The sequence below is a fragment of the Equus caballus genome, chromosome 3, assembly GCF_041296265.1.
Source record: "Equus caballus isolate H_3958 breed thoroughbred chromosome 3, TB-T2T, whole genome shotgun sequence".
In the NCBI taxonomy this organism is placed as follows: Eukaryota; Metazoa; Chordata; class Mammalia; order Perissodactyla; family Equidae; genus Equus; species Equus caballus.
This window is the reverse complement of record NC_091686.1, coordinates 105,555,441-105,570,820: the sequence shown is the minus strand read 5'-3', so window position 1 is coordinate 105,570,820 and position 15,380 is coordinate 105,555,441. Positions and strand designations below refer to the sequence as shown.

The 15,380-nt window shown below is 40.4% G+C and overlaps 1 protein-coding gene across 3 annotated transcripts in view; it reads left to right on the top strand.

Moving 5' to 3' along the window:
• The first annotated feature begins 425 nt into the window (after window positions 1-425).
• The window catches only part of PI4K2B (phosphatidylinositol 4-kinase type 2 beta), a 30,567-nt gene continuing 15,612 nt past the window's right edge, over window positions 426-15,380 (top strand). Inside the window, exons 1-6 of one of the 3 annotated variants that reach the window (XM_023638279.2) lie at window positions 932-1,055; window positions 6,022-6,207; window positions 9,617-9,753; window positions 11,412-11,612; window positions 12,400-12,531; window positions 14,896-15,049. In XM_023638279.2, the coding sequence (XP_023494047.2) occupies window positions 6,078-6,207; window positions 9,617-9,753; window positions 11,412-11,612; window positions 12,400-12,531; window positions 14,896-15,049 (754 nt within the window). In that variant the 5' untranslated portion in view covers window positions 932-1,055; window positions 6,022-6,077. Of the gene's footprint in view, window positions 1,056-6,021; window positions 6,208-9,616; window positions 9,754-11,411; window positions 11,613-12,399; window positions 12,532-14,895; window positions 15,050-15,380 lie in introns of all 3 variants that reach the window. The other 2 variants (XM_023638276.2, XM_023638278.2) reach the window with 2 other exon arrangements.

Genomic DNA, 15,380 nt, shown 5'->3' with positions numbered 1-15,380 from the left:
TTTGGTGGCCCAGGGTTTTGGGGGGTTGCGTCCTGGGCCAGACATTGCACCCCTCATCAAGCCATGCTGAGGTGGCATCCCACATGCCACAACTAGAAGGACACACAACTGAAAATATACAACTATGTACTCAGGGGGCTTTGGGGAGAAAATGGAAAAATAAAATCTTTAAAAAGAAAAAAAGAATGATCAAAAGACAAGGTCCCTGTTCTCAAAGACTTCTAGTGGGAGAAATAAATATTAAATAGTCATACAAAGAAATATATAGGTATAGATTGTGGTAAACTTTATAAGGGAATATAAAGAGAGTATAAACTTTATAAGAATATAAAGTATCATAAAGATGGAGGGAGAAGTCAGTTTAGGTTGCGAGGTGGCGGGGACCATCTGCGGAGGTAGTTAACGCAGGCCTCCGCGGTCCAGCAGGAGCAACGTCAGCCCCCCCGCCCCGCGGCTTTCCGACCCGCGGAGACAGGCGGTCGCCCCCGCCCCGCGCCTGGTGCCCTGTGCCCCGCCCACTGCTGCCCCGGCCCTTCCGCGCAGACGCGGCGGCGGCGAGAGGTGGGGCGCGGCCTGTGGCCGGGCGGGGCAACCGCCGGGCGGGCTCCTAGCTGGGTCGCGCTGTAGTGAGGTGGCCTTGTTCCGACCCAGCGGGTGACCCAGAGGTGTCCCGATATGCCGAGGCCAGACCCGTGCAGCTCACCTCTCTGAGCCGGTCTCAGCGCCGAAGGCCCGGAGGGAGGCCATGGCGGAGTCCTTGGAGCCCGGGCGGCGGGCGTCTCCGGGCGGCGGGCGCCTGGAGGAGGAGGACGATGACGAGGAGCGGGAACCGCTGCTGCAGCGGATCGCCTGGGCCCAGCCGCGGAAGGCCGCTCCGGGCAGCGCCGTGAGGCTGGTGGAGACTGCCCGGGAGGACGGCGCCGCCTCCCCGGGCGAGGCCGGCGACAAGGAACTGCTGCTCCGGCCCAGGGACGCGCCCCGCTGCCCTTCCCGGAGCGTGCGGACCCTGCGCAGCTCGTCCGCCCGCCAGAACCGGAAGCGCCCCGTGGGCTCAGGTGCGACCCGGCCCTTCCCTTCTCTCCGCGGCCCTCCCGGAGCGCCTGTCGCCGCGCAGCCCGGGTTCATGCTCGTCCCCGGGGCCCAGCTGCCCGCGGCCCCGCTCGCTTCCCGCCCTGCCCCGGCCCCCTTCCGTCTCGCGCCGGCGCTCGCCCAGAAGGAAAGGCGGTTCGTCGGGCAGCCCGGGCCGGGGGCCGGCAGCTGCTCAGACCTCGGACACCTTGCCTCTCTCTCCTGCTCCCCTATTTACTCGCACCTTTCCCAGGGGCCGTAGGCTACTTCACCCAAGGCCTCTGGTTGTCGTTAAACTCCTATCCTTGAGGCCTCCCCTAAGAGTGAACCTCAACTTTTGGAATCAGACACCGAGGAACCCTTAACACTGTTAAATGACCCAAGTTGTTTGCTCAAGTTTGGACTTGAGTTTTGGATTAAGAACCCTGAATGATCTATCGAGAAAGTTCCCCAAGTTGTGAATTTGCAAGGTGGGTGGCAGCAGAGAGATGTACAGAGAGAATATCCAGTTGCCATTTTCCAAGAGATTTTTGTATTAACTATTGTTATTGTGACGTTAGCCAGAGCGGGCAGAGGCGGGTGAATTTCTGTACCTGCTACTTGCAAAGTTTTCTTTCTTGAGTCATTTCTAGTCTTATACTTAAAAACAAACAAATAAACCAAAGCTTTTTTTTTTTTTTTACTGTTAAGCGGACTGATAGCCTCAGATGAACGAGAAGGTAATGGAAATGATGCTAAAAGTTAGTAAAATTTAGGCATGCTACTGCAGGCATGGATATTTGTTGATGAAATGAGTTTTTTGTTATGTCGAGTGGAGTTAGGCTAATTTGGTAGTAAAATAGAGTAGATTTTAGGAGTCTTTGCTGGCGATGGGACAGGCTAGTTTGTAAAATGGTGATGATAAGACCTACTCACCGGTGGTTAGGATGGTTTAAATGAGGTGGTGTGGGCGCTGTGCCTAGGGTATCACTCCGTATGTGGCTGCTTAAAGAAGAGTCACAGAAAATGTAGTTTTCATTAACACTGCTTAGTTCTCCTGGAGTCAATAGGTTTTACATGTCCTCCTACTAGTTCACAAATGGGCCTTCTCCAATTTAAAGAATTTTGGATAGAATAGGTTATTCAAGTTGTAGTTGAACTTACATTTAGACACATTCTAGAGAGGCCCAAGGGAAGCAGACTTTCCAATTCAAGTGTAACTAACAACATTTACGAAAACAAATAATGAAGTTGGAACCAGATCACAAAGGGACCCACATTCACCTAGCTGCATTGATAGCTTGAGTATATATTACCTAGAATCCAGTCTGTGAAGGAACTAAGATCCATGTGGCTAGCTTGCCTTTTTCTACCACAAAGTTCCCTTGTGTAGCTAGATTTTAAAAGAGCCTAAAATCTTGAAAGCGTATTTATTCTGTGAGAGTGAGGTTTTGTAAACAAATAATAGTAAGACTAGAAAAAGTAGAAGAGGGATAGAATATAGTACTCAGAATACAAATAGATTATTAAAGATTATTTAATGGTAATAACGTTTATATCACAGTTTGCTCAGATCTTTTTTGTGTATTTCCTTAATTCTCACAACGGCACAGCAAGTTAGTTGTTATTCACTCTCATCCTTGTTGTGAGGATTGAAAATGAGTAAAGCTGTAATGACTAGTAGTTCATAGAACTTCAGAGATAAGCCAGTCAGGTATCCAGGAAGTGGTGAAGCCAGGACTGAGCCTCCTTCTTTCTTGACGTCCTGCACTTCTTCTGTTTTACTGTAGATCCACAACTGTTATAAAGTAATTGTTACTTTTGGTTATTTATTATGGAGATCTTATTTCTAATGGATTTAAAAATAGTTTTGAATTGTAAAAAGTATTTTAAAATTTCAAACCAGTCTCCTAAAAAGTTTATGATTGAGTAATTTAACTAGATTTTTAAGTTTAGTTATTTTTGTAATGAGTCCATTAGTCTTCTTTTGTCCTTTACCATCCAATTTCCATAAATCCACCTCTTATTTCCAAGAAATTCTTGACTTGAGATGAATACTAACATCATTTATGATGTTTACTATTTTGTTTATGTGAACAGGAACTTTGTGTACTTTAGGCAGTAGAAGAATGTCATATGTCTGTTATCTTTACTTGAACAAGGCATATGACAAAGTCTAGAACCAGCGTAAACCATAGTGTTGTTGGATCAATGTCAGAGATTAGTGGCATTCCTTGTTCTGTCATTTTAATCAGTGAATTGGAGAGTAATAAAGATGATAATAGCTAATACCTACATAGTAGTACTCGAAGGGCATAGTTCTATGCACTTCACGTATATTAATTCATAACTAACCCTATGAGGTAAGTACTATTTTATTCTTATTTTAAGGAAGCACAGAGAGGTGAAGTGACTGCTCCAAGGTTTCAGTTAATGCAAACCAGGAGCACTTATCAGTTTTGTTGGAGAGGCTAACAATTAGAGAACAGCCCTGGGATTCACAGAGAGCTACCAAACTAAAAGGAAGTGTGTATTTATAAGTGTTTTAATGATTCATGGTGGCTTATAATTGTACGAGCAAAATAAAATCATTTGAAACTAAGGAAGAAAGATGAGAATGGGAACTAAGGGTAATGAAATAAATATGATGCAGGCTGGAATCTGGGTACACAAGATGAATGTCAGACTCTTGATGCAGGCAGCCCACAAATTTGAATTTTAAGATTACTGAGCAGCCAACTTGAGAGAAATACAACCCCTGAGTCCATAAAATTGAAACAAACTGGTTATTTGAACCAAAACAGAACTGACAAAGGATAACCTGTCATGTATTCTCTTGAAGAAGAGACTATATAGTGAATAATATCTTTGTAATAAAAGTGATGAATTTTGTAGGAGTATTTCTTATAACTTCTCTGAAGCCCATTTCGGTAGAAGTAATTCTAACAGGTAGTGCTGTCAGTATTGCTGGATCTAAATTCAAGATGCTGGTAATCTGGCTTAATTTAGAGGATGACGCTGTAAGAGTAGATGTCATATGTGTTTTGACAGTTCTCTATAATAACACATATAATATAATAACATAATAAAAATGAGTTTCTGAAAGGTAGTGAGCAGCGGTGTGTTGGGAATTATTTGTCAACCAGTAGTTAGAGTACACCTATTCTTTGTTTTCTGTTTATTGCAGAGGGACATCATTCTCTCTGCCTGCCGGGTTCCAGTGGAAATTGAGGCCTTGGGGAAACAGTGGTGACCAAATATCAAATGAATGTGCAGTCACCAGCCCTGTCCCTACGTAGCTTTATAGCCTAATGGAGGAAACGGTCAATTAAAACACATAGTTCTAACAGATATATAAGTCCTCGAATGTGGCAAACTGAGGGTTCCATTGAGCTGTACCCTGGATTTAGGGGCCAGGGAAGATTTAGCAGAGCAGGTGGTGGCCAGTCTGATACCTGAAGGTTGAATAGCACTGGAATCCCTGAGTCAGGGTTCAGATCACCAGACTTGTGTTGGCTAGCTGCTTTGCTTTGTAGAAAATATCCTGGTCAGTGGGTAAGATAGAGTCCCACCCCTTAAGTGAGGAAGAGTTGATTTTGGTTTGTTTATTTAAAATGAGAACTTGATAAGTTACCAAGCGTGCTTATATAAAACTAAATATAAAGAATTATACAGTGGGTTCTGTTACTCCATTTTCAATTTCTACTTACTAAAGGACCAGTAATAACCCTGAAGTGTGGTTAAGGGGATAGTTTGTTAATAAATAATTCTCAAATTTATCCAGGACCCACCATGTGCCAGGCACTGTTTTAGGTACATCACATATATCAGAGAACAAAACAAAGATCTCTGCCCTCCTGGAACTTTGATCCTTTTGTTATAGCATTGCAGTACTCTGATGGAGTCAAAGGATGAATAAGAATTAGCCATGGGAAGGAATCTTAGCATATACGTGGGAATAGCATGGACAGAGGTTCAGAGGTGGGCTGGACGTCTTGTGAAAAGTGAGGAGCTTGAATAGGACTGGAATGTGACTGGAGGGCCACTGCGGCTTTTAGAGGAGACCCAAAGGGAATGCACAGGTAGAACTGAGATTCTCCTCAGAAAATTTGAATATTTGATACTGAAACAAATCAAAACCCCATAGTTTATTCCTTAAAAGGAGTGACAGTAATTTTAACTGAAAAAAAATTTAAACAAAATGTGGCAACCACATCCTTCAGCTATTAAAAATCAAACTAAAAACAACAACAAACCTTTAAACCAAATCTCCATGGCACAGATAGCTTGAAGCCCTGTAACTTTTGGGGATGTCCTTCAATTTAAACTCATTGCCAAATGTACATTAGTAACTAAAATGAAGAAAGTTATAGAATGTAATTTTGAGTTATGAGTCGGTTAAAAATTATCTACTCAGAAACAGTTTGATTTTAGTCTTTTTTTCTGGCAGTAATTAGATAGTAGGACCAGTTGTCTTCTAAGTGCCTTTCTAGATTGTGATGGTAAACCTAGGTCATCCTCAAAGAATGTCTCTTTTCGTGTGGGGAGATTATCTCATTTATCCAAGAGTTGCTCAATAAGGCACAAGTTAAAGAAAAAGAGATTGAGAATATCTTGGCTGATTTTGTAGTAGTGGTTCAATTGATCTGATTTTGATTGAAACTGAAGTATTAAATATTCAGAGTATGATCATGGGCTCCATGAGAGCAACGAAGGCAGATTGTATGATAAACTCACAAAGTTTAACCCATAAAGCAATTTGATAACATTTAATAGTAATAGTGTCAAAGTCTGCACATAGTTTCCCAAAGAACTGCTCCAGTACAGAATGAGAGAGACCACGAGTGGTCTAAGAGTTTAGCCATTTCGGTGGGAATTCATAGTATGACAGGGCTCCTGAACACTAATGTAGTACTAGAGTGCTGATTATTTTACTGTAGTGTCAAGACTGAGAGATGTCTCTGTTCTCTGCAGTGAGTTGCTTGATTCTGGAGACCATATTTTAAGGAGACACGTTGAAAAACTGAGCAATGAGACAAGACGGCAATTTGGATCCTGGAAAGCCTGAAAACATAGGGAAGGAGGTGGAGAATAGGGGAGACTTAAGGGAACATGGAACAATCTTCATCTGTTTGAAGGGCTGTCCCTGGGAAGAAAGGAGTAAGCAGACTTTGTTTTGCTCCAGATGGCAGGTTTAGGACATTGGGTGAAGCTACAGGGGACTTATTTCTGGAAAAGAAGAACTTTATATTTGTTTTCAAACAAAAGAAGCATGAAAAAAGGAGTGATCTCTCTTTGAAAGTGTTTAAACATTGGCCCAAAGTCCAATGGCTGGTGATGTATTATGGAAAATATATCAGTCTTGGGAGCAAGACTGAAATAACTTTTCATGTTCATTCTTACTGTTAAGAGCCCTGACCTAGAAGAAATATCGTATGACTAATGATGATTATTGGCACATTCTGGCACATAAATGATACTTCATTTATTCAATTAAATGTTTATTGTGTACCCACTAAATACTAATCCCTCTTCCAGGTGCTAGGGATACACAGTGAACAAGAAAGACAAAGTTTTTCCCTTCATTCTTAAGTATTTTCGTGGGATAGATCAGAGTGATTTGGAATTAGGGTATCAATTGTATAGACATGACTAAAATGCTTGGAGTATTTATTTTTAGGTTAAATATGCCCAATAGCCTTTTATGTAGTATTTTTTCCAGCACAAACTTCTAAAAATTAGTAAATTACAGTTTTATTTCTGTCTGAATTAAGGTAAATTTTAAATAAAGGAAAGTTTGTGTTTTTTATTTTCATAGTGTTGAATGCACATAATAGCATTTAAATGCCTTCCAAAGTAAAATGTGAATAATTTTTGGCTTGTCTACCACATTAAATGATTAATTAGTAATTCATTCTGCAAGTGTTTATTGAAAGTTACATTCCAGGAACTACAAAAGTTCTGGGCATACAACTGTGAAAAAAAATCCCTGTCTTGGAGCTCACAAAATAAATAAATTATGTAATATGTTAGGTGATAAGTGCCAACCAGAAAAATAAAGTGGAGGTTAGAGGAGATTGGGTAGGGTCTTGAGGGCCCTTATAAGGACTTGGACTTTTTTTTTGAGTGAGATGGGAAACCAGTGGGGTGTTTTCTACAGGGGAGTGACATGATCTGACTTATGTTTTAAAAGAATTACTGTAGCTTCTCTGTTGAGTGTAGAAAGGGCATGGATGAAAGGGGAGACCAGTGAGGGGACTTTTGTAATAATCGAGGCAGGAGCTGATAGTGCTTTGAACCACGAGGAAGGAATGGAGATAGTAAGAGGTGGTTGGATTCTGGATATTTATTTAAGGTGGAGCCACAAAACTTGCTGATGGTTTGGATGTGGAGAGCGAGATTGTGAGAGCATGGATGATTCCAAAGTTTTTGGCCTGAACAGCAGGAAGATTTGAAGTTGCCAGCAACTGTAAGAGGGAATACTGGGAGTGAAGCTGTCGAGGGGGGTGGTAAAAATGAGGAATTGAGTTTTGGGTGGTAAAGTTTGTGCTGTCTATTAAACATTTAAGTAGAGATGTTGAGTACAGTAATCTGGGGTTCAAGGCAGAAGTCCAGACTTGAGGTACAAATTTGGGAGTCGTCAGTGTTGATACAGAAGAGAAGAGTACCATGGATTAAACCTGGGGCATTCCAAAGTTAAGCGGTCAGGGAGATGAAATGAGCCAGCAAGGAGACTGAAAAAGCAGAGCCGATGAAATAGGACAACCTAGAGAAGTGGTATCCTGGAAGCCAAGTGAAGAAAGTGTTTCAAGGAGGAGAGAGTGACCAGCAGAGTCAAATAGTGGTGTTGATTAAGGAACATAAGTTCTGAGATTGGATTTAGCAATGTGGAAGTCACTGTACCCTAACAAAAATTCTATCGATGGAGTGGGACAGAAGCCTGATTGAAAGGAGGTCAAGAGAGAATGGGAGAAGAAAAATTGGAGATGGTAAATGTAAATAACTACAGAGGCCTTCTGCTATAAAGGGAAGCAAAGAAATGAGGGAGTCTTAGGGGGATTGTGGGGTTAAACAAGATTTGCTTTAAGATGAAAAAAATTATAACATGCTTTGTATGGTGATGGAAATGATCTAACAGAGAGGGAAATATTGATGCAGGGAAGAAGTGTCCTAGAATACTCAGGAAGAAGTAGAGTCTAGTTTGTAACGTGGAGAAGTTGATCTTAGAGCGTGGACAGTTCATCTGTGGTAATAGGTGGGAGGCAGAGGATGTGAGTGGGTAGATGTTGTGCTGAGGGCTGATGATAGTTTTTTCTGTTGCTTCTCTTTTCTTAGTGAAACAGGAAGCTAGATCATCTGCTGAGAGAGGAGGTGTTGGGAATTTGAGGAGAGGAGAAGGTATAAGATAGTTGTCCAGAAGAGTGGAAGAGTCTTTGCACCAGGGGAGTTGTCCTAATTTAGGCTGCTATAACAAAAAACCATGGACTAGGTGGCTTAAACAACAGACATTCAATTCTCACAGCTCCGAATGCTGAGAAGGCCAAGATTAGGGTGCCAGCATGATCAGGTGCTTGATAAGGACTCTCTTCCTGGCTTGCAGATGACCGCCTTCTCACTCTGTCCTCATGTGGCAGAGGGAGAGAGGGAGTGCCCTGGGCAGTAATCCCACCCTTAGGACCATCTAACCCTGATTTCCTCCCAAAGACCCCATCTTCCCGATATGAGCACAGTGGTGGTTAGGGCTTCAACATATTTTGAGGGGACACAAGCATTCAGTCCATAACAGGAAGGTAGTATGCTTCCCGGGCAATATGAAGGACCTACCTACATGAGGTTTGTGGTGATGAATTTAAAGTGAGGCCAGGCATTGTGTTTGTGTGTGTTCGTCTAGTCAAGTTCAGCTGTCCGGGCACAGCCATAGCCAGCAGATAGTTGGGTTTGACCAGGATTGGGATTTTTCCAGGGGGTCATAATGACATGAGGGAAGAAGAGAATGATTATGTGATGATTGACCATAATTTGAGCTGGCCAGGGAGGGAAGTAAGGACATTAAGAGGGTGATGACCAGAGACGGCATAGTAGATGAGTGCTTTGTAGGTCCTGGTGGATCAAAGAGTTGTTGGACTCGGTCCCAGAGGAAATGAACTAGGAAGATAGAACATGCTTGAAGTTGAAAGTATGGAGAGGTTGCAGGTATTGCTAATGACCAATCTGAAGGATGACTGTGCAGTCAGAGGCTGAAGTAGGATGGAGAACAGAATCACTGGAAGGGAAGAGTTCAAAGTAATGTGAGGTATCAGTGGGATTATTTCAATAAATAGAGATTTTGTTTCCATGTGTCCTTACTTGAAGCTTAAAGAAAAGTGGGGTTAGAGAAAAAAACAAAAGAAGATCACAGCAGCCCATACAATACTTGATTACGTTTTTCTGTACCTTAGTGCCCTAATGTTAATAACCTAATCCAATATTACAGGTTCATATTATGAGCATTGTCATAGCTGGTCTTTCTTCTTCTTCACGTTCTATATTAACATTGCTTTTCTTAATGCAATAAATGTTGGTTCTTCAGAGTTGAATACATTCTTGGATGATCCAGAATTTGCTGATATTATATTGAAAGCAGAGCAAGCAATAGAATTTGGAGTTTTTCCAGAAAGAATCTCTCAAGGTTCAAGTGGAAGTTACTTTGTGAAGGATCCTAAGAGGGTGAGAATTTCACAGACCTACTATATATAACAGAAATTTTGGAAAACATTAATTTAAATGTGGCGTCGTTATGAATTTCTGAAGATGTTTTCCTGATAAATCTGATTGCGCCCTCTTTTTCAGAAATAAAGGTCAGGTTTGTTTGTTTGTTTTTTAAAGCACTCTGCTATTTAGAAATAGAGCTATTCATTTTGAATCATAGGTTGCTTTCCTATTTTAATATTTGGTTTCAAGCATTCATGGAATACTCACGTTCAGCTGTAGACTTGTTGAGTTTATATTCCTAAGTCCTTACCTTACAGCAGCCTACAACCATGTTAGCCAGGCAGAGTAGAAGTTTAAACGTTCAAAACCTGTTTAATGTCATTTACAAAGTGCTTGATTTTTTCCAAAGGTTTATTTTTCCCTAGGAATATTTTTTTCCTGCATTATACCAAAGAAGGAGCCGCGGCAGTCTGAAGTTTGAAGGCATTGGAATGTGACAAAGTGAAAGGAACCAGAGTATAATTCTAGGGCAGAAAAGAGAAGTTGACAAGGGACTTTGTTCCACTTAGTCTGGAATTTTTCAGAAATCGATATTATCTTTTCTAAACGCTTTCTGAATGATGCACAGCCAGCAGTTCCTTTTTCAGGAAGAAGGATTATGATTTCATCCAAATCGTTTTTGCAAAAATTGAAGTTATATTTTAAAATATAGTCTTTGGGGGGGTTTGTGTATATATATGTAGGTAATGTCTCTCAATCTTTATTCTAACCTTGATTTCTTAATTTGTTCTTGTTGACTTTTTTACTGGTGGCTCAGACTTTATTGCATTATAAAGCAGTTATATACTTAAAATTATAATAAGACTTTTATTTCCTGTCTAAGGATAATTCAGCCTTTAAGTTTAATATGAATATATTTTATCAGACCAATAGTAAAGATTATAGACTTATAGACATCCATGAGCAAATTTTTTTTTAAGAGGAGAGAATTTATTTAAAATTTGTTCATAAAAAAGTAAGTGGAAAAAGATTAGGGTAGGAGATTCTGACAGTATAGATATTCATTGTATCCTATCATTACCTTTGTATTTTAGAGACTACTTTTTGTCATTGGATTTATTAGTTTATTTAACAAATGCTTGAATGCCTAATGTGTACCAGGTACTGTTCTGAGTACTTGGGATACAGACCTAACAAACTCCCTGCCTTTTTAGAATGTACATTTAGTGAGGGAAATAGACAATAAACATTTAACTTGGATATTTAATGGATATTGAATGATAACACTGTTTGATCTAGAGCAGTGGTTTTCAAACATTTTAAAATCAGTGGAACTCTTTCTTAACTTGGAAGCCCAGTAATATAAAACAGGGGAAATCAAAGTTGATCTGGTTAAGTGGCTTGAGGCCTTGGATCCCTGCCCTACCTCCTCTCACTTGCCCAAGGGTTTCTCAGAGCACAGTTTGAAAACCACTAGCCCAAAAGATTATTAATTTTAGTTTGTCAAGTGAGAATGAATGTAAAAATGTGATTGGAACTAAACCTTTTAATATTTAAGGGTTATCTGCAAATCTGTGGTGGAAAGAAGTAGAAAAAGATAGATCAGAATGCATTTTATGGATCATTATTTCTCTATGTTAAAAGCCTAATAAAATTTCTACTTTTTTATATAGAAAATTATCGGTGTGTTTAAACCCAAATCAGAAGAGCCTTATGGTCAACTGAACCCAAAATGGACCAAGTATGTTCATAAGGTCTGCTGCCCTTGCTGCTTTGGTCGAGGCTGCCTGCTTCCTAATCAGGGATACCTTTCCGAAGCTGGGGCCTTCCTTGTGGATAGAAAGCTTCATCTGGGCATTGTACCTAAAACAAGGGTAAAGGAGAAATTGTTCCTAATCTTATTCTTCTAATTTACAGCCTACTTCTCTGCGAACACTTTAGTAATATTTCTAATGACAGAGCCTAAAGTTGAGCCCCTTTTTTGAGAAGCGAGAGTCATGAGAGATTAATAAATTGATTCTAGTGTAGATAGACAAAGCATCCAAGGGAATATCTCTCACTTGTGTGAGCTGAGATGATGCTAACAAAAAGAGGAGAAAGAACCAGCATTTCTTCTTTTCTTTGTCTTTTTTTTTTTTTTTGGTGAGGAAGATTCACCCTGAGCCAACATCCATGCCAATCTTCCTCTGTTTTATTTGTGGATAATGAGTGGAGTAGATCTGCTTTCAGGATCCAAACCCGCGACCCCGGGCCGCCAAAGCAGAGCGTGCGGAACTTTAACCAGTCGGCCACTGAGCCGGCCCTAAGAATTAGCATTTAGAAACAGGAAAAGATCAGGGATCTAGAAATTCTGTTGAAGGTAGAGATAACCAATGTGCTCAAAAGAACGCTAATTTTTTCTTTTTGGTCTTTGTAAATTTCTACTTGAAGACTTCCTCAAAATGCTCATTCTTAATTCTACATTTCAAGACTATTACTTCTTTCTTCCACTAGCCAGTTTTAGGCTCCCTCTCTCAGAAAAAAAATGTGTGCCACTTAACTGACTTTGGTATAGTGTTAAACTGCTAATTTACAGCCTCAGAGTGAGTTTCATGGTGTATACGGATAGAAACACTATAATGCAAATTCTAATAATTATTTTTCTAAACTGTATGTTTCTAGGTGGTTTGGCTTGTCAGTGAGACATTTAACTACAGTACAATTGACCGTGCAAAATCTCGAGGCAAAAAGTATGCTTTAGAGAAAGTGCCAAAAGTAGGTAGAAAATTTCATCGGATAGGCCTCCCTCCTAAGGTAAGTTACTATGAGAAGCTTTATTTGGGGGGCAGTTCAGCACATATTACCCGAGCTCCGTGTGCTATATGTTGTGCCGTGGGCTGTGGGTATAATAGAAAAGAACAGTATTTTGTCTTGAAAGAGCTTATAGTAAACAAGCAGTCTCAATGCAATATGATAAAGCTGTTAGGCTGGTTAAGTTCAGGGAGCTCAGAGAGGATAGAGATGGGATGTCTCACCCAGTTTGGACGGCTAGGAAGTGTTTCTAAGAGGAGGTTCTATCTAAGGCTCTATAATGTGATGGCTGAAAGCACGGGTCGAGAAGCAGACCTGGGTTTCACTCAGCCTCTCTGCCAGTTAGCTCTGAGACCTTGGACAAGTTCCTTACTCTCTGAGCCCCAGTTTCTATAAAACGAGGATGGTAAGAACTGCCTCTTAGAGTTGTGAGGATAAAATGAAATTTATGTCAAGTACTTGGTACAGAGGCCAGCCCTGGTGGTGTAGTGGTTAAGATTCGGTGCTCTCACCACCATGGCCCATGTTTCTTTCCTGGTCAGGGAACTACACCGCCTGTCGGTTGTCATACTGTGGCAGCTGTGTGTTGCTGAAAGCTGTGCCACTGGTATTTCAAATACCAGCAGGCTCACCCATGGTGGGCAGATTTCAGAGGAGCTTCCAGACTAAAACAGACTGGGAAGAAGGACCTGGCCACCCACTTCCAAAAAAATTGGCCATGAAAACCCTATGAATAGCAGTGGTGCATTGTCTGATAGAGCGCCTGAAGGTGAGAGGATGGCGCACAAAGCCCAGGGAACGGTTCCGCCCTGCTGTCCACAGGGTCACTGGGAGTCAGAGTCCACTCGGGGGCACTCACAGCAGCAAACTTGGTACAGTGCCTGGCACACAGTAAAGTAAATGGTAGTGACTGTGTTTACTCACTACATACTGGCTTCTGTGTTTTCTCATCACTTTTAAATAAACCTAAGGGATGATTAGCAGCTAGCTAAGCAAGGGTAGAGAGGGTTAAGGGGAAAGGCATTCTAGAAAAATCTCTAGGCTTTATTTTTTAAAAATATATTTGACCTGTGATCTTGTTGTCTTGTTATTCCTATGCTTTTATCTAGATAAAAGAATTTAAGTAGAAAATCATGGTTAACCTAACTTGTTTTTAAAATTGTATTGGAAGATAAGCAGAAAGTTTGAACATTTTTACAAGGCCTGTTACTCCTTGGATATGCTGAAGTAAAGTGTGACTAAAAAAGGATATTATTTCCATATTTCTGACTACTAGGACTTAATAAGTGCTTTAGAAAAAACCTTTAGAAAATCATTAAAATTTCATGCCAACAGCAAAAACAGAAAGTGTTAGGATAAGAAATAGATTTTCTTGTGGTGATGTGTTTGTATTTACAAGGTGAACTAGGTTACTCATTACCTGTACATCCTGTGATGTTTAAATTTGTATTTCCTTCTTCAATACCTTGTTTAATGTTAGCTAGTGATTTTAGTGATAGAAATGCCTTTTAACATGGACATAGCTTCAAGGAAAGGATTTTTTAAAAAACCACTAGAAGTTATGATTAATTGATTCATTCTTCAAAGTTTATGACAGGATCTTTAATCTGCACAAAGAATTCATTCTTTTTTAAAATAAAGTTGTTTTCTGTATTTTATGTTGTAAAAAGAATCCTGAAGTATTTTTTCAGTAAAACAAAATTGCACTGTTGTTAAGTAACCAGGATAGGTGTAAAATTTGGCCTCCATAATTAAATTCACTTTAATGATTATTTTTAGAAACCAGCATTCTTCGTCAGAGTATCACCTTGAGGGCACGTGTATTTTATTTTTTTTCCCCCTTAAAGATTGGCACCTGAGCTAACAACGTTGCCAATGTTCTTTTTTTTTTTCTGCTTTTTCTCCCCAAGTCCCCCCAGTTCATAGTTGTGTATTTTAGTTGTGGGTCCCTCTAGTTGTGGCATGTGAGATGTCACCTCAGTGTGGCCTGATGAGCAGTGCCATGTCCGAGCCCAGGATCCAAACCAGCGAAATCCTGCGCCACGGAAGTGTAGCGCGAGAACTTAACCACTCGGCCACGAGGCCAGCCCCTATGTTTTCTTTTTTAATTATCCAAAAATAGCTGCTGTCCTCCTTGAAAGTCTAGGGTTGAGCCTTTTTAATTTGCTGTGTATTCTTTATGTGAGTATTTAAATTAGTATATAAAATAGTTTTCTTGATAAATGTGGCTTATCTAAATTAGTTAAACTCTTCTATTTTTCTTTTCGTGTTTATATATCATATCTTATCACAGTACTGCAGAGACATTAAGAAGTAATCCCTTTGTTCTTGTACTTTCTTTTCTAACTATAGTTCTTAAAATTGTAGATTGGTTCCTTTCAGTTGTTTGTTGAAGGTTACAAGGAGGCTGAATATTGGCTTAGGAAATTTGAAGCTGACCCTTTGCCTGAGAATATTAGAAAACAATTTCAGTCACAGTTTGAACGATTAGTTGTTTTGGATTACATCATCAGAAATACAGGTATTGAACTTCTCTCATTTGTTTGCTCATATTTTGTTAGCTTTCAAACTGCATTCAACTCTTGTTATCTAAGGCAAAGACATAAAATTTTGCTGCGGAAGTCTTAAGGCCCTTTTTTCTCTACCTGCCTTGGAGAACAGAGATGTTGCACTGACTCTCCTGGGCAGAATTAATCCTGTGCCGGAGAGTCTGACTCGTAAGAAGCTCCTGCCCGGCGACAGAGATCAGTTCCTAGCCCTGGGGGAGTTTCTTGTCAGTGGGACAAAGCCAGTTAGTAGAAATGTTATCTGCATAATATGAATAATTAAAACTTGATTGTGTAAATTACTTT